General features: G+C 49.6%; 3 protein-coding genes across 5 annotated transcripts; 2 read left to right on the forward strand and 1 right to left on the reverse strand.

Annotated features, from left to right (window-relative positions):
- Positions 1–347: 347 nt before the first annotated feature.
- Positions 348–5,243, reverse strand: CIB3 (calcium and integrin binding family member 3). 3 transcript variants are annotated; one of them, XM_065042072.1, is made up of 7 exons: positions 4,808–5,243; positions 4,529–4,718; positions 4,199–4,233; positions 2,851–2,962; positions 2,364–2,511; positions 1,230–1,425; positions 348–739 (listed from the first exon to the last, which is right to left on the reverse strand). In XM_065042072.1, exons 2-7 carry the CDS (start codon positions 4,577–4,579, stop codon positions 718–720), a joined length of 564 nt encoding a protein of 187 aa, XP_064898144.1. In that variant the 5' UTR covers positions 4,580–4,718; positions 4,808–5,243; the 3' UTR covers positions 348–717. The 3 variants fall into 3 exon arrangements, with proteins under 3 accessions (XP_064898144.1, XP_021147361.1, XP_021147358.1); XM_021291686.2 differs by lacking the exons at positions 348–739; positions 4,529–4,718 and adding an exon at positions 870–1,134 and having other exon boundaries at positions 4,940–5,162; XM_021291683.2 differs by lacking the exons at positions 348–739; positions 4,808–5,243 and adding an exon at positions 870–1,134 and having other exon boundaries at positions 4,529–4,756.
- A 12-nt stretch (positions 5,244–5,255) lies between these two features.
- FAM32A (family with sequence similarity 32 member A) lies at positions 5,256–6,155 on the forward strand. The gene is made up of 4 exons (XM_065042073.1): positions 5,256–5,427; positions 5,543–5,681; positions 5,773–5,826; positions 5,974–6,155. The coding sequence occupies exons 1-4, from the start codon at positions 5,351–5,353 to the stop codon at positions 6,040–6,042; spliced, it is 339 nt and encodes a 112-aa protein (XP_064898145.1). The 5' UTR covers positions 5,256–5,350; the 3' UTR covers positions 6,043–6,155.
- Positions 6,156–6,827: 672 nt separating this feature from the next.
- On the forward strand, positions 6,828–14,310 carry AP1M1 (adaptor related protein complex 1 subunit mu 1). Its single transcript, XM_005505491.3, has 12 exons — positions 6,828–7,008; positions 7,565–7,721; positions 8,013–8,080; positions 8,621–8,751; positions 8,962–9,109; positions 9,408–9,534; positions 9,882–10,024; positions 10,726–10,797; positions 11,009–11,167; positions 11,693–11,818; positions 11,998–12,073; positions 12,595–14,310. The coding sequence occupies exons 1-12, from the start codon at positions 6,967–6,969 to the stop codon at positions 12,615–12,617; spliced, it is 1,272 nt and encodes a 423-aa protein (XP_005505548.1). The 5' UTR covers positions 6,828–6,966; the 3' UTR covers positions 12,618–14,310.
- The last annotated feature ends 2,725 nt before the right edge of the window (positions 14,311–17,035 follow it).

Here is a 17,035-nt window from a genome sequence, read left to right on the forward strand (position 1 = left end):
GGGGGGATGCAGCATCCTAACGAACCCGCAGCACTAACGAACCCGCAGCACTAACGAACCCGCGCTGCGGTGGAGCCGGGCAGGACAGACGGAGCAGGAGCGTCTCCTGTGGGTGGATTCGGACCCAGGAATCCATCCCCCCAGACTGAGTTCCCACGGATTCTCCTCCTGGGGGGGCCTGACATGGTTCTGCATCAAACACCGGAGGCAGCAAGAGCTTTTTCACTCTTCTTCCTCCAAACCCTGCGGGGTTTGAAATTCTCTGAGGATCACCCACAATTAAGAGCATGGCTCTAACCCTAATTGTTGCCGTAGGTAACACCTAAAGCACTCAGATTCCCAGCACCTTGTCTGTTCGGGCTTTTGCAGCTTTTTTTTAATAAATAAGGCCTCCTCCTGTTCTTGCTGCCGTGACTCTACAAGCGCTTTTCTCAGCGGAGGAACGTCCCCGCTCGCAGCTGCGCCTCCTCCATCCCGACGAGGCGACCCTGCCGTCTGGGTGAGATTTGCTCTTGCAGCAGGGGAAATTGGCATTTTGTTAGATTACAGGGAAATCTTGATGAAGAGCTTAATGAATGGTTCCTTTTAAGGAGGTAAACAAGAGACAGAGTTCTCTGACCAGAAATTGTCTTCTTAGCTCCTCTCCTTTTGCTCTCTCGTGGACAGTAAGTGAAGAGTTGCTGGAGGTCCAAGCGGCAGTTCTGTCTACGTGTTTCATTAGATTCGAATGTGAAATGTGCTATTAAAGAAAAAGAAAGTAATGATCACTTACGTGTCACTCTGTTCGAGGGGATTCACTACAGTTAATGGGGCTGTACAATCAATTAGAAACCTTTATTTTGCAAAGAACTTGCAAAGGATATGTTAAATCAACAAGATTTGAGTGCTGCTTTGTGTCAGACGTGCAGCAGAGACGACATGGAGTGAACTACTCTCATATACTTATCAACGGAGCCGGAGTGCTAATATTAACCTTTTAAGTTACAAGGACTTTTTGTCACGTACAAAGCAGATCAGAGGTTCAAAAAGCACATTAAGAAGGCTCCACACTTTTTTGAGCTTCTGTTTGCCCAGTCTTGGAGGTGAGCACCTCGGCTAGAAACTGTGTCAGAGAAGGGTGACGATCTACAGGGGCTGAGGAGACACAAAACACACGTTGCAGAGACTGCTGACAAAAACAAACCAAAACAAACCCAAGAGCAACGATGTGTTAGAAAAGAAAATGTTACCTGAGGAAATCTGGAGCTCGTATTATCATATGCTGAAAGTCTTCCAAAGACAGCTTGCCGTCGTTGTCCACATCAGCTTCGTAAATCACCTTGTCACACACAAGGTTAACTTCTTCCGCGGTCAGTTCATTTCGGGTCAATTTGTTAACAGTTTTCTCTAGATCTGATTTGCATATGTAATCATCATTGTTAAAATCTGTCAAAGGAAACAAAATTAATTCAAAGTGACAAAAGTCAGCATTTTATGTGGTTGAGTGACAAGACCTCATAGGAAAGCTTTGGTTCCCAGGCCATGATACATTTATGTAAATAGAATTTTCAAATCAGAAATGAAGTGCTGCAGTCATCCACGTTTGCTTGTACAAAAATTCGGTAACAAAAATCACAGAATCCCAGAGTGTCAGGGGTTGAAGGGCCCTGGAAAGCTCATCCAGTGCAATCCCCCATGGAGCAGGAACACCCAGATGAGGTTACACAGGAAGGTGTCCAGGCGGGTTGGAATGTCTGCACAGAAGGAGACTCCACAACCCCCTGGGCAGCCTGGGCCAGGCTCTGCCACCCTCACCCCAACAAGTTTCTTCTCAAATTTAAGTGGAACCTCCTGTGTTCCAGTTTGAACCCATTGCCCCTTGTCCTGTCACTGGTTGTCACCAGAAGAGCCTGGCTCCATCCTCCTGACACTCCCCCTTTCCACATTGATCCCCAGGAATGAGTCCCCCCTCAGGCTCCTCTTGTCCAGCTCCAGAGCCCCAGCTCCCTCAGCCTTTCCTCACACGGGAGATGCTCCACTCCCTCCAGCATCTTGGTGGCTGCGCTGGACTCTCTGCAGCAGTTCCCTGTCCTGCTGGAACTGAGGGGCCACAACTGGACACAATATTCCAGGTGTGGTCTCCCCAGGGCAGAGCAGAGGGGCAGGAGAACCTCTCTGACCTACTGACCACCCCCTTCTAACCCACCCCAGGTACCATTGGCTTCCTGGCCACAAGGGCCCAGTGCTGGCTCATGGTCACCCTGCTGTCCCCAGGACCCCCAGGTCCCTTTCCCCTACGCTGCTCTCTAATAGGTCATTCCCCAACTTACACTGGAACCTGGGGGTGTTCCCCAAAGTTCATTTTTTATGCATGTCTCACTCACCGTAAATTTTAAAAGCGTAATAAGCTTTCAAGTCTCTGGGAGCCATTTCACTCAGCACTGAAAACATGTCCAAGAAATCATCTAAAGTCATGTTGCCGTCCCCGTTCTCGGAGAAAACCTCTGCAATGCGCTGGCGGAATGGGTTGTCCTGGGACACAGAACACAGGGGCAAGGGAAACTCGTCTTTACTGCCTTTATTTCAGTGCAGATAAGGCACAATTGGAGCGAGATTATTTTTGTTGTATCCCCTTTTTGGCAAATACTCCCCTTTCCACTACTATGTTCTTGTCTAACGCATCAGAGGGAGGCACAGCAGCAACTTCAGGCTGTTTTTGCAGAATCACCAGAAGCTTCCAGAAAATACTTCAATAGCCAAATGTTATTTGTATTTCAGCCTCCCAGCAATTAGTACGGGATAAATTATTTAAAAAGAGGAGATTAAAGCGACCCGTGTCACTTGATTCTAGTTGTGCTCCTTGCTCTGTACCTTCAGCTCGGGCATGCTGCCAATGAGCTCGTAGGGAAGTGTCACGGCTGGTTTACCAGTGTAGTCGAGCGGCACCAGCTGTGGGGCCAGGTCTCGGTATCTGTCAAAGAGTCTGAAATAGAAAGAAAAGCTTGTCTGGGGAACAAGTTATTTAGACCACTGAGAACAACGCGTTTGCCTTTTCCAGATCATTCTTCATATTTTGCATCATTTACCAGATGAATGATATCAGTCACTAAACAACATGTAGTATGGTCTGCAGTCGGTGGTGGAAGAGGCAGTATTTAAAAGAACGCCAGGGTGAAACCGGTGGAAAAGAAAAAGCTTTCATGCTTACAGAACAAAGAGGTGAAAATGCTCACTGGGGTCAGGCAGCCAAACTACTAGATACTGCGTATCTGCAAACGGATTTTCACAAAGTCTCAGATTTACTTCTGCATTGTCAGCAAGTGTCTTCACACACCTAGTGTAGTTGTGATTTACGTATTTGTAACAACAAGGCACAAGCCCTTCACCCTGCAGCTCCACCCAAGCAGTTTCCAAACACACAGACACCTGTTTTCCACCCCCACGATGAACAGGACCAAAGAGAGTGGATGTCAACTGGAGCATGACAAGATTCAGTTTAAATGTCAGAATAAAACCCTGAATGTTTAAAGTCATGGGCAGGAAAAGAGAGATCTAGGATCGGATCTACTGGGTTTTTATCCACCGCAGGTATCTTCCTATTTTTCCACAGAACTCAGGTCCAAGAGACAGAAAATGTGTAAAAAATTTTGACATATTCACCACTTTTTCAGCATCCTATTTGCTTTATTTCTTGTGCTAGAGAAGGATCCCATTCACAGTTGATATGTACAAAACAATAGGGCAGAATTTTAAAAGGGATCCTTATCAATAATAGATGTTTTATTCATGACATAGGTATGGTTCTGGCCTCTATTTACTATGTGACAAGGCAGACAGCTTTAGATAATTATTACAGAGCCATTCATATTTTATCCTGTCTGTAGAATTCACACACAGAGATCAAGGTTCTGAAGAAATGATCCCAGAATGTCGGGGGTTGAAGGGCCCTGGAAAGCTCATCCAGTGCAATCCCCCATGGAGCAGGAACACCCAGATGAGGTGACACAGGAAATAATAGAAAATGTGGAATTCTGGCCCAGTTTAGCATAGATAACATAGGGTTTGTACATTAAAAAAGCAATGAAAATGCTCAGGTTGTCCAAAGGGATCACTTAAAATTTGTGTAATTCCATTTTAAAGTTATTTTTAAACACCTCACCCTACGTGTAACCCGCCTTTACAGCGATCTCTGTCCACAAAACGCATATACAAGACTCACCTCAGAATTTCTTTCCTTGTAAAGAACGTGCAGTCCTATGAAATAAGAAAAGACATAACATGTAATGACAGTTTTTTAGGGTGCATTTTTCCATACAGTGACCTAAATGAAGTTATATTGTACGTGGTCAATCATTAAAGCTCGCTCTTTCTAGCATATAATTCGGAGTATTTTATAACCCTACTTCTTGATGTAAGTATCAAACCATGTTACTAAAACCTTTGCTGTAATTTAACACTCCTACTTAATATTATTAAGAGATTTCTTTAAGAAAAAAACTTCTCAATTTTTCAATGTTCTACCCACACAGCAATTTAGGCATTTTTGTACCTGATAAGCATCTAGTTGTGCCTGGGTGAAAATGGTCTGTTTGTTGCCCATTTCTGCCTCTGGCTGCTGACTCTTGTCCCAACATCCTTTCCCCAAAGGCACCTTTATAGGCGGCCTGGATATTCATTCAGTTATTAAAAGCTGCGACAATGAGGTTCAGGTGTAGCAGGGGATCAAGTGACCGGCTGCCCTGTGCCACGGGATGCAAAGTATCATAACAGGCGCATTTCATCGAATCTTTAGTGTGGCTGCTGGAGGCTCTTACCCAGCGCCACTCACCTGGCTCCTGTGCGCTCAACTGACTCAGCTTACAGGCTTTACCAAGCAACTCATGGCTGCTTGTTGGTGCCTTTGAGAACAGGCAGCCCTTGCAGATCGGACCTTTTCATTACTTCAGATACGGTAAATTACTTCAAACGTGTTAGTAGTGTGGCAGGGTGTCCTCTTTCTTGATCACGGGCAGGCTGCAAACCCTTCGTTTCTTGGGTCTTTCCACCCACCCGCTGGCCGTGGTGCAAACTATTTCCCTCAGCGAAGCAACACTGGCCTCGCCCCCTCGGCGCGCCTTCAAATAAGCACAAATCACCCAGGATTGTTCTCCTCGGCGTGGAAAAACATGCGTGGGGAGGGCTGGAGCTGTTTTTTTTCCGGATTTTTCAGCTTTCCCTGTCAGAGAAGTTTGGGCGGGAAGCGCTTTTTCCCCCTCACGGAGGGCGGGAGGGAGGGGCACGAGCGGTTGCCACGGCAACGCCGCCGGATGTCGCCGGTCGCCGCCGCCAGGGGGGACCCGCGGCGGGGCGGAAGTGTCATGGCGGAGGTGTCATGGCGGACTACGAGGCGGTGCAGCGGGGGCCGCTGCGGCTGAAGGGCAGCGGGGGCGCCCTGGGGGCCGGCAAGCGGTGAGAGGACACGTGTACAACACATACACACATACACACACATACACACACAGCGGGACGGCCCCGGGGCCAGGGGGGCGGCCGGGGCTGGGGGCTGACGCTGCTTTGCTCGCAGGAAGAAGAAGAAGGCAAAGGAGAAGGCGCAGATGCTGGAGCAGATCGTGAGCAGCAAGAAGCAGGAGGAGGAGAAGAAGCGCGGGCTGGACAAGCGGACCCCGGCGCAGGTGGCCTACGAGAAGATGCAGGAGAAGCGGGTAGGGCTGCCCTGCGTGGGCTGAGCGCTCAGGGGCTCAAAACCTCCGGAGCCTCCCGTGGGAGTAACCGGCTCTTGTGTTTTTCCGCCAGCAAATGGAGCGGATCCTGAAGAAAGCATCAAAAACCCATAAGCAGCGAGTGGAGGTGAGGCAGATCACCCCCATGTCCGTGCGGCAGCGTGCGTTTGTCAGGGTTGTTGGGCTGGAGGAGCCGTGGGGGGCAGGGCTGGCGGTTCAGTGGTGGCGGCGGCTGCGCCAAGCGTTACCTGTTTTCTGTGTCTCTCACCCCCAGGACTTCAACAGGCACTTGGACACTCTGACTGAGCACTACGACATTCCCAAAGTCAGCTGGACCAAGTGAACGGCCGCTTTCCGGACCCTGCACCTCGCTGCGTTTGTTTGTCCTGAACAGGGCTGGCCTGTAAATCTGTGTATTCCCCGCACGCAGTATTTAATATATCTTCTGAATGTTTATGGCTGTGTACTGTCTCGTTTCATTGTTTTGTTCTTTTAAAACTGAATATTCCGCAAAGTCTCTTCTTGGCTGACGAGCTCTGATTTGTATGGGTGCAGAGGGCTGCGTTTTTAGTGCTTAAAATGAGATCAAGGCCAAAATCCATTGCTGTGAGCCAGCTGGAAAACGTTCATTTTTTAAAATATATATTAACTGTTATTTTTGGAAGTGAAAAGTCTGACAGTCTCATATAAGCTTCTGTTGTAAGAGGGTTTGTGTGATTTCGTTCTCTCTGGAGTTCTTTGGGGGGCTCTGCTGTCATTTGTAGCTTTGGTGCAATTTACTAAAACGCTGCGCTCATCCTTCGGGTGCCGCCCCGCCGGTAAATCGGGCACGGCACGGGCGAAACTGCTCGTGTGCGGGGCTTTTCAGGTGCCTTTCCCGCCTTCGCACCTCTCCCTCCTTTGAGAGGTGACGCGTATCTTGGTGTTTACAATCCTGATGGGCCTCTTGGACCCAAATATTGTTTCTAAATGCAAATATTCTCCCTCTCCCGCCCCTGGTTGGGCTCAGGGCGTGCCCGGGGCTCCCACTTCCCCGCCGTTGTTACCCAGCGCTGCTGCGGGACCGTTTCCCAGCGGGGAAAAATAGACCCCGGGACTATTTAACGTGAGTGAGTTGTCATGTTGCTCCGCTCCCGCGGCGGAGTCCTGCGCGTATCCCGCCCCGGCAGCCGGGTCTCGTTTCGCCGCTTCCTGCCGGAAGTGAAGCGGAGGAAGCGGAAGTGCGGGTGTCTGCGGCCGGGGACGCGGCGGCCGGGCGGGAGGCGCGATGTCGGCCAGCGCGGTCTACGTGCTGGACCTCAAGGGGAAGGTGAGGCCCGGGGGGCGCTGCGGCCGGACGGTTCTCCCCCGGGCCGGACGGTTCTCCCCCGGGCCGGGTGCTGAAGGGGGTCGGGCGCGCCCCGCTCCCCGAGGGGCCCCGGGCCGGCGGGTTCCCCGTTGCGGCTGCGGAGCCGCTTTCCCGCTCCCGCCCCGCGGTGGCAGGGTGGCCTGTGTCGCCCGATCGCCGTTGCAGCCGCTGAGGGGGGCGGCTGCTGGTCGGGGAGGTGGCAGCAGGGCCCGTGGGCACCCCCTTGGGGTAATGACTGCTGCCGTGATTGGGGGGAGGTTGTTTCAGAGGAGCTGCATGTTTTCCAGTGTTAAAAACGTTATTAAAACGTGCAGCCAGAGGTGGGCGGTAACTCTTGAAAATATAAACGCGTGACTGTGCGATGAAACCCGAGGCTCCGTGTTCCACTCAACAGGTGGTTTTGCACCGGGATTTGTGTTGTGTTCACAGGGGCTGGGGTGACGCCTGGTGACTTCCGTAGTCACTCAAGGGCTTTTCAGGAGAGAGAACAAGATAACCGGTCTGTTGCTTTCTCCAGGTTCTCATCTGCCGGAACTACCGTGGGGATGTGGACATGTCAGAGGTGGAGCATTTTATGCCGATCCTTATGGAAAAGGAAGAAGAGGGGACGCTCTCTCCTATTCTAGCGCACGGGGGAGTTCGTTTTATGTGGATTAAACATAACAACTTATATCGTATCCTTTATGCTGTAGACAGCTTGTGTATGGCAAGCGCTGCAGTTTTATCTCCAACATTTGTGTCTAAATGCAAAACTAGAGGATGGGTGAAGTGTTTACATTAATAATAACTAATAACTAATAACTTATTTCCTGGATGTTTCTCTTTAGGCCAGAAATACAGTAAGTGAATTGATTAACTCTTAATTGTTTGACCACCGCTCGTTGCCCAAAGGCTTTTAAAACTGCACTTTCTAAACTTTTTTCGATGCCCACGTGGAACGTATATTCCTGAACATCCGTTGTCAGTTGTTGCAACTTCTAAGAAAAACGCTTGTGTGTCACTGGTGTTTTCATTTTTATATAAAGTAGTTCAGGTGAGTAAGAAATTTCAAGTGTAACCTCCATCTTCCTTTCGGTTCTATCTAACTCTGATCTAAATAGACCTGCGCAGAGCTCTCGCGTTTCTAAAGAGCTCCATGGTGATAGCGTTTTTACTTTACATCTGAATATTTTCTAGAGCTCTCTTGCTAACCGCTAATAATGGGGTTGATAGTTTTTAGCTGAGTAGGGAAAGGATGTGACACGATCCTGTAAGTAGTTGCACGAGACCTGAGGACACGGAGGGGGTTGTGGACCCGGCGCGTGGGCAGTGGCGCGTCACAGATTGTGCGTTTGCTTCATCCCCCCCGGCACGGATACTTTTCACAGCGCTCGGAGCTGTTTCTGGGGTTCTGTAGCTCTCTGGTAACTGCGATGAGTGTCTCGAGGCGAATCTGGTGAACAGAATGCTGTGTGTGAATTACGGGTTTGGGGGCTTTTCTGAAACGTTTTAGATGCGAGAATGCATTCGGAATGTGCCGTTGTTCCTCGCTCACGTCCTCCTTCTTCCCCTCCCTCCTGTCATTTCGTTTCAGGTTTTTTCTGAATATTTCAAGGAGTTGGAAGAAGAGAGCATTAGGGATAATTTTGTTATTATTTATGAGTTGTTAGATGAGCTTATGGATTTTGGTTATCCGCAAACCACTGACAGTAAAATTTTACAGGAGTAAGTATCAAATCCCATCGCTTACAGTGACAAACTCCCTGGAGAGTTTTGAGTGTTCTACACGCAATGGTTTCGGCTCGGTGTAGTTATAAAAACCAGAGGCTTGATAAAGCATAGCTCTGTAGTGGCAAACTTCTGTTATTGCTGATATGAAAGGTACGAAAGGCAAAGAATCACAAGGTATAAGTTTCATTTCTTTGTGCTGTAAAGGTACATCACTCAGGAAGGTCACAAACTTGAAACTGGAGCTCCCCGTCCGCCCGCCACCGTTACGAATGCCGTTTCGTGGAGATCAGAAGGGATAAAATACAGGAAAAACGAAGTTTTCCTGGACGTTATAGAGTCTGTTAACCTGCTGGTGAGCACCTGAGAATCGTAATCAGTGTTGAAAAGGGCGTATTGTCTGAAAACCTGCCAGGGCCCGATAAACAGTCAGTGTGACTGTCAGACCGAGTGCCCCCGGGGGCATCCAGTAGACAAATAATTCCTGACGTGTCCTTTCCTCCTCCATCTTCCTCCTGACCGACCTCTGCTCTCCTGAATGAATTGCTCAGGACAAGGAGATCCAGGAAAACTGGGGGATGGGGCGGGGGTGTCGTTTGGTGTCGTGACGTGTCACATCAGAGCCATCTTGCCTCCTTGTGGTGTTTTTTCAGGTCAGTGCCAATGGAAACGTGTTACGGAGCGAGATCGTGGGGTCCATTAAAATGCGAGTCTTTCTGTCGGGAATGCCGGAGCTGCGCCTCGGTCTGAACGACAAAGTTCTCTTTGACAACACAGGCCGTGAGTATTGCGGCGACACCCTGGGAATCCTGAGAGGTGTTACCTCAGGGCTTAGGTTGTGGGGTGCTTGAGCTTCAGCTGCAGGTATTAAATACTCCCGTTATTGGCATAGAAAAGCACTTTAGGTTTTGCGTTACGATAACCACACAAAGGTGGGATATTGTGATAACGCACGGTAACCGTCTCAGCTTCATCTCTTTTTCATGGGGGCTTCTGGCGTCCTGAGAAGCCCCCGCAAGCTGAGGAAGTGCTGGCTAAAAGGGGGGGTGTCAGCTTACAGCTGCTTTGCGCTGCTGGAACTCTGGTCTTCGCTTGTGTAGCCCCTTGAAATGTGTATTTTCTGCTAGGTGGCAAAAGTAAATCAGTAGAACTGGAAGATGTAAAGTTTCACCAGTGTGTTCGTCTCTCTCGCTTTGAAAACGACAGGACAATTTCTTTCATTCCGCCTGACGGGGAGTTTGAGCTCATGTCGTATCGTCTTAATACCCACGTAAGTCTGCGTTTTATTATATATAATGTTTTAAATTGTAGGCAAAATCACTAATGGTTTTCCCTTCATTTTTTATTTCTTGAAGTATGGGCAGCGTCGTAGTTTTCAAGTCAAGCGTTAATAGCAAAGCTTTGTGGTTGCTCTTCTTGGAGGAAGTAAGAATGAGTTTTGAAATAACTTGGCAATAAGTCTCTGTCTTGCCAACTACTATTGAAACTCATTAATCATCTTCGTCCTGGGGACAGCAGGGTGACCATGAGCCAGCACTGGGCCCTTGTGGCCAGGAAGCCAATGGGACCTGGGGGGGTTAGAAGGGGGTGGTCAGTAGGTCAGAGAGGTTCTCCTGCCCCTCTGCTCTGCCCTGGGGAGACCGATTGCCCTGGATGAGCTTCCCAGGGCCCTTCCAACCCCTCACATTCTGTGATAAATTATCAAATATCCTGGAATGCGAGTGTTTGTTGTTGGGGATCAGGCGGAGATGCCTTTTGAGGCCTTGAGTTCTGTAACGCTTGGAGGTTGGTATATCAGTGTTCACTCATTTGTATAATTATTTGAGCTCTTAAATAAAAACACAACTCGGTTATGGTTTTGAACAGCACGGACTTGCTGGTTTTTCTGTGGGGTTCACGTTTTGAGTGTAGAAAGATCTTCGTGACTGTCGAAGCAAAACCTCCAGCTGTGAACGTGTTTTCCCCCACCAGGTAAAACCACTGATCTGGATTGAATCTGTGATTGAAAAACATTCCCACAGCCGCATCGAGTACATGATCAAGGTCAGGACATTATAATGGTTCATTTTAGTCTTCTCCTTCATTTGTTTCCAGAGCTCGACCAGCAGTATGTGCGTTTTTGTACAAGTATTTAGTATTTCTGTGGGACTTTACTTTGGATCTCGGTAGACCGGGTGGAGGGGAGCTGTGTGTCTCGCAGCTCTCTGAGCTCACGTAATGGAAACGTTGAGAGACCTTTCTGATTTCTCCTTAGGCAAAAAGTCAATTTAAGCGGAGATCAACTGCCAACAACGTGGAGATTCACATTCCGGTTCCAAACGACGCGGACTCGCCAAAGTTTAAAACCACTGTTGGAAGTGTCAAATGGGTTCCCGAGAACAGTGAGATTGTCTGGTCCATTAAATCTTTTCCAGTAAGTGGTGTTTTTACTGCTTAATACCATAATAATTACTAAAAGTTAATATTTTATGAGCGTTTGGACTCTGCCTAAATCGAGTTCTGGTGGTGTCAGGTAGTACCGGCCTCTTCCTCTTTTCCCTTAAATGGAGGCTCGTAACTTCCTAATAGACGTTTCAGATACTGTTAGTGTTTAGTTTAACCGCGATCCTTTGCAGAACAGGGGAGAGAGCGGATTTTGGAGCGCTGGCTTGGGTGGTGTAATCCCTTGGCCTAGACTTAGCAGCAGCTGGTTTAGTTTTTCAGATTGTGCTTCTTGGGTGGTTCCAGGAGCCTGAGCTCTTCCACATGCGGATGGGGTGGTCACCGTTTCAACAGAATGGTCAGCAGCACCAAAAAGAATAATGCTCTTTTTTCCCCCTTGCTGTGAGGCTGGGAGAAAATGAGTTACGTGTCAGGCTTGTCCTAACTGCGCTGGATGAGCTTTCCAGGTCCCTCCCAGCCCTGGGACTGTGTGGAAAGCCTGTCTCTGTTTGCGCAGGGTGGAAAAGAATACCTGATGAGAGCTCACTTTGGGCTGCCCAGTGTCGAAGCTGAGGACAAGGAAGGAAAACCTCCCATCAGTGTAAAGTTCGAGATTCCGTACTTCACCACTTCAGGAATCCAGGTTAGTAGCTGAAAATAGAAACACTGGCTTAACACACACATTTGTCTCGTCCTCATGACTATTCCTGTTCGATATTATCCATAAATTGTCTTTTTGCCCCCTCAGATGTTTGTTTTTTAACGCCCTAAACGCAGCTCGGCTGGGACGCAGACGTTATTCCTTCACGTCTTTCTTTGCAGGTTCGCTACTTAAAGATCATTGAGAAGAGTGGCTACCAGGCCCTCCCGTGGGTTCGTTACATCACCCAGAATGGAGGTAAATGGAAAGCAGTAAATAAACTTCAGACATCTCCAACTTGTCTGTTTTGTTTCTCCAGCGAACCCCTAAATGGGAGCACGCACAAAGGCAGTTTGTTCTTCAGCATTAAACTGTGTGCTTTAGATACGAGGTAGATGAAGCTCTGCTGCTTTCTCCAGTCGCCTTTTTCGGTGTCTTGACGAAACACACTTTGGAACAGCTCAGTGATGCTGGTCAAGTATTTTGTAGTTAGGCTGGGACTTGGTGAGATTTGGGGAATATAAATGGTAAAAGAAGTTGTTCACGCATATGGCTATGCCAGCTTTAAGTTGTAGAAGACACCGTTTGCTAAAACATACTAGATCATTTGCGAGCAAAAGCTGCGTGCAGTAATCACTTTAGGGCTCGTGTTCGTGGCCGTTCCACACAAAGATCTGGTTTTATTTTATAGTGCTGATCCCTATTTGCTGATCTGCGTTAGTACCTTCAGTGGGACAACTCGCTAACCCTTGGGTCCGGTGGTTTTTGTTCCCTCGCAGACTACCAGCTCCGGACACAGTAAAACGTCTCGCGGGCGCCGCAGACAGAGCTCCGGGCCTGGAATTCGTTGCAGACGCTTCTGTGAACGTTGTTGCCAAGGGTCTCGTTTCTGCAGTCCTGGGATTGGCAGGAGGAAGATGGGAAAATCACTCTTTTCAATGATGTGTTGAGCATTCGAACCATTAGTATTGATTGTGTGAATATTTATTTCATTGTTAGGACGTGCTGATCTTGCTGCTGAATGCTGATTATGGTAGGAGTAGCCAGGAATACAGAGTGAACCTTGAGAATGTCTCGTCAACGCCTTGTCGGTACATTCGCAAAGTTTCTGGTGGTTTAGGGTCTCGAAAGACATCGGCAGCGTTTGCTACAAATTGGGAGACAATTGTGCAATTAACTGACTGCTGAACACTTGGTTGTATTTAGCCCAAGGTATTTATTTGTTTCTCGGGGCATGTTGGTGCCTTAACTCATTCGGAGCTCTCTTTACTTATAAAAACTCACGGAATATGAGCTTAAAACTACCTGAAGTCCAAAAATACTGTTTGCTGGGTTTGCGTGGTTCCAAACCAGTTAATGTGACAGAACAAGTTCAAGCGGAGGCTTTGGAGGCAAAATAGGGGTGCGTTAAAGACCTGTAAGAGGCCAAAACCATTCTGGAGGGGATGATTGGTAGGAAGATTGGCTCTTTTAATAATTATTTTCCAGGTAGCAGTGACACACCCCGATCTTCCTGCAGACTGCTCGTTGCAGGTCCAAACACGGTTGCCATGTTTCTCGCAGCTCGCCTTTGTTCTTTAGGGCCAGTCGTGCCCTTTTTGCTCTAGTTGGCTGGAACTGTTGAACTGTGTTTGCCCTGCGGGCGGCACTTGCGTTCTCATCCTCCCTTTTACGCAGCGGTCGTTACCGTTTCCTGCCAGAACGGAGGAGGGTTCGGGATGCTGTACTTAAAGGTGTTATTTTTTTACATGCAGTTTCATTTATTTTTCTGAGAAGCTCGATTGGCATGGCTGTACATATTCTGATTTTTTTTGGGAGAATTTTGACACTTATCAGTATTTTCTTTAAGCAATTTTTAGGATGTTTTGGCTTGAGTTCAGTACTCCTGACGTGCTGCGTTTAAACCATCAAAAATCTAAATATATATGTCCAGAAACGTGATTTGATAAACACAGCGTGTGCAGGGTTCTCCACGCCATTAGGAGTCTTGCGCTCTCCCACCAGCTTGCCGAGATGCTTCAGTCCTTGCAGACTCTATGGAGAGAGGTGTGTGTGCGCGCGTGGGTCTGATCAGCCAGGACGCTCCTGTCCCGGGTGCAGCGGCTGTGCCGCGGCCGAGCGGGTGTGGACGTGTGTTCTGCAGTGAGATGACTGTCTTTGTCACCCGCATCTCCACGTTGAAACAAATTAAACCACCTTGTTCCAGATTTGGTTCCACTGCTCGTTCTCATTTGAACAATTAAGCTCATGACTGGACTGAACATTTTTATATGGAAACTGTAACTGGTTGACGCTTTCTGATGACTCTGTTCTTCAAACTGCTTTAATTATTTGCCTGTAAAATGTGACTCAATGCTTGTTTTCCTTTTGAAGGTTGTATCTCGTGGACCACAACAGTGTTTTTTCTCATATTTTGTCACAGTTTGACTGTTTAATGATGGGGCATCAGCCGCGCTTGTCCAGGAACTAATAAAGGGCAGAAACTCCTCTTGGAATCCGTTGCGTGTTGCTCGCTCGTTGTTGCAGCCTCTGCTGGTACAGGACCCGCAGGTGCTGCAGTACCAGGCTGGGAGTGTCAAGCCGAGGTAGATCACGTCCCCCGCTCTGCGTCATCCATCCGTCTTGTTAGGTCCTGATAAAGGCCGATGAGGGTGCTCAAGCACGCCTTCCCCTTGGCGACTGCCCCTAACGACCCCTTATCCCTGATAGGTTTTGTTCTTAGAGCAGCTGCCGAATCTTTCTCGTCTTGGTGGCTTCTGTTCTCTGCCTCATGTGCAAAGATGCAAATGTGATGTTCTGCCAGCAGGGTACAGTCAGTGCCCGATATAAAGTACTTTACAAAGACCATTTGCATCATTCAATAAGCAGTAAAGCGTCTCCTGTGTTTTCAGCTCCATGTGGCTGCACAGCTGCGTTACCTGGAATCTCCGCTGTCCCCATCCCCAGGCCAGCAGCACGTCCGTGTTCTCTGCAGCCTTGTGTTTGCAATAAGCAGAGCCACTCTTTCCTCAGCGAGCTCCAGCGTGTTTCCTCTGCTCCGACCGTAACCCCAACTGCCGGTCACCGGTTTCACCGTGCAGAACTCCCGCCTCATCGACGCGCTGTTTAATTGCTCCCTGATCAGGCAGCTGTTCCTCCAGGTGCGTCAGAAAGGAGGTGGTTTTACTCCCTGTGTTTGTACCTGAGACGTTGGTTGACTGAGACGGTAACAAACCCCTCTGTGGTGCGGGCTCTCCCCTGCCCCATGGCCACGTCTGCCGGCAGGTGGCATCCCGAGCACTCTGTTCCTTACAGACAATCCCACATTTGGACAGCACAGAACGTGCATTTTGATTGGAACGTGCAGCTATTTCAGTGCCTCTGGGCTCGGTTAACAAATAAAAGGGTGTTTTCAGTATTATGTTCTTTTTTTGAGTTCAGGACCTTTCTCCTCCATTTAGTTTGGTGGCTTCTCTTGCCTGTGTTTCTTTCTGGCTGCTGGTTCAATAACCACGACATGGAGCAGAGGGGGTGGATGAGCCGCAGGAGCAGCTGTGCCCAGCTGTGCCCAGCTGTGCACTGGTGGGGCTGGACAGCATCACTGGTGGGGCTGGACTGGACAGCATCACTGGTGGGGCTGGACATCACTGGTGGGGCTGGACTGGACAGCATCACTGGTGGGACTGGACATCACTGGTGGGGCTGGACTGGACATCATCACTGGTGGGGCTGGACATCACTGGTGGGGCTGGACAGCATCACTGGTGGGGCTGGACTGGACATCATCACTGGTGGGGCTGGACTGGACAGCATCACTGGTGGGACTGGACATCACTGGTGGGGCTGGACTGGACAGCATCACTGGTGGGACTGGACATCACTGGTGGGGCTGGACTGGACAGCGTCACTGGTGGGACTGGACATCACTGGATATCACTGGGGCACAAAACTACCACTCAGCGAGTGGTCTGCAAGCTCCTGTTTGAACAGCGTGTGAGAGGTTTCGTTTGCTTTGAGGTTTGGTTTGGTTTATTTTTTCTTCACCCCCCGGATTACCTGGTTTTGTCTCAATGAAAGAAGCCAGAACCTCCCTCCTGATCGAATGAAACAGGGGCGTTAGAAAAGCTTCATTCCAGCCAGGGAGATGTTCACTGTTTTCATCCGCGTGTTTTCACTCCTCCTCCCCATTGCCATCGTTTTATACCCATGTATTCACATTCCTTAGACGTGCGTCCTGATTCCAGCCTGAGCAGCTTTGCTCTATAAAACATTCTTATGCATCCAGAGAGACAACAGGGCTTTATCCTTGTGTCCTGGATTAGATCGCACCTGTTCGTTTCTGACGTACGTTCTGTGCCGAGGAAGGGGCTGAACCGGCGCCCCGCTCTGCGTCCGGTGCCAACGCCGCGAGCTGCGTGCGCCCAGCGCTTCCCGCCGCTGGCACCCACCGGTCTGCGGCTCCAGCGGCGCCGGGGTGACCAGGGCGGCCGGCCCTGCGGAAAACAGCGTGAGACAGCAAAGTTAAGGGACGACGTGCATAATCTTTATTGCTGTGGCAATTAATTATACAACGATGTTGTTTGTGCTGCAGTGGCGCTGAAAGCATGAGCAATTGTAGATGTTATTTTTCTTTCTCTCGCGCTGAGCTCTGTGCAGCCGGGGTGGTGTTCCGCCCGCTGTCCCCGCCTGCAGGTGGAACTCGTTTCTCCCGTAGTCACCGCACGCTGTCTTGACTCGGTGTCTGTGGCACCGGCCGCACCGCTCGCCGTGCTCGGGCGCAGGAGGGTCATTGCTGTCGTCGGTTCGCTGTGTCATTAGCGCACGTCGGGTTCTCCTGTGTGTCTGCCCTTCCCGGGGCTGGTGAATGGGGCTGTGGCGTTGATTGGGGCTTTTTGGAGCTGTAATCCTGATTTTTGGCTTGGGCGGCGCAGGGTGTGTGTGACCGTGGCCAGTTCGGGTGTGGGCCCGTCACGGCGTGACCATCGCGACGCCCCGCGCTCCCCAACACAGACACGTGTCCGCAGAGGAGCCGTGGAGCTCGGCTCTGCGCTCGTTCTCCTGAAAATGAGATTCCTGGTTTATTAGGCCACGCTCTGGGCTCAGTTCCCAGGAACTTGGTGCAACCACCGTCTGAAATGGAGATCATCGGTGGCCTTGCAGAATCAACGGTGTCGCGCGGGACTATTGGAGCTGTTTTGCCCGCTTCAGCTGTCCTGCCGCCCGTGGCTGTTGGCAGGCTGG

The sequence above is a fragment of the Columba livia genome, chromosome 27 (assembly GCF_036013475.1).
Source record: "Columba livia isolate bColLiv1 breed racing homer chromosome 27, bColLiv1.pat.W.v2, whole genome shotgun sequence".
Classification (NCBI taxonomy): domain Eukaryota; kingdom Metazoa; phylum Chordata; class Aves; order Columbiformes; family Columbidae; genus Columba; species Columba livia.

Excerpts from the sequence above, each read along its gene's own strand:
- FAM32A (XM_065042073.1), top strand. The coding sequence starts at position 5,351 with ATGGCGGACTACGAGGCGGTGCAGCGGGGGCCGCTGCGGCTGAAGGGC. Across the intron at positions 5,428-5,542 it reads GCCCTGGGGGCCGGCAAGCG|GAAGAAGAAGAAGGCAAAGG; the intron begins GTGAGAGGACAC and ends CTTTGCTCGCAG. Across the intron at positions 5,682-5,772 it reads AGAAGATGCAGGAGAAGCGG|CAAATGGAGCGGATCCTGAA; the intron begins GTAGGGCTGCCC and ends TTTTTCCGCCAG.
- CIB3 (XM_021291683.2), bottom strand. The coding sequence starts at position 4,579 with ATGGGCAACAAACAGACCATTTTCACCCAGGCACAACTAGATGCTTAT. Across the intron at positions 4,234-4,528 it reads CACAACTAGATGCTTATCAG|GACTGCACGTTCTTTACAAG; the intron begins GTACAAAAATGC and ends CTTATTTCATAG. Across the intron at positions 2,512-2,850 it reads GCAGCATGCCCGAGCTGAAG|GACAACCCATTCCGCCAGCG; the intron begins GTACAGAGCAAG and ends TCTGTGTCCCAG.
- AP1M1 (XM_005505491.3), top strand. The coding sequence starts at position 6,967 with ATGTCGGCCAGCGCGGTCTACGTGCTGGACCTCAAGGGGAAG. Across the intron at positions 7,722-8,012 it reads TAAACATAACAACTTATATC|TTGTTGCAACTTCTAAGAAA; the intron begins GTATCCTTTATG and ends ATCCGTTGTCAG. Across the intron at positions 9,110-9,407 it reads TAGAGTCTGTTAACCTGCTG|GTCAGTGCCAATGGAAACGT; the intron begins GTGAGCACCTGA and ends GTGTTTTTTCAG.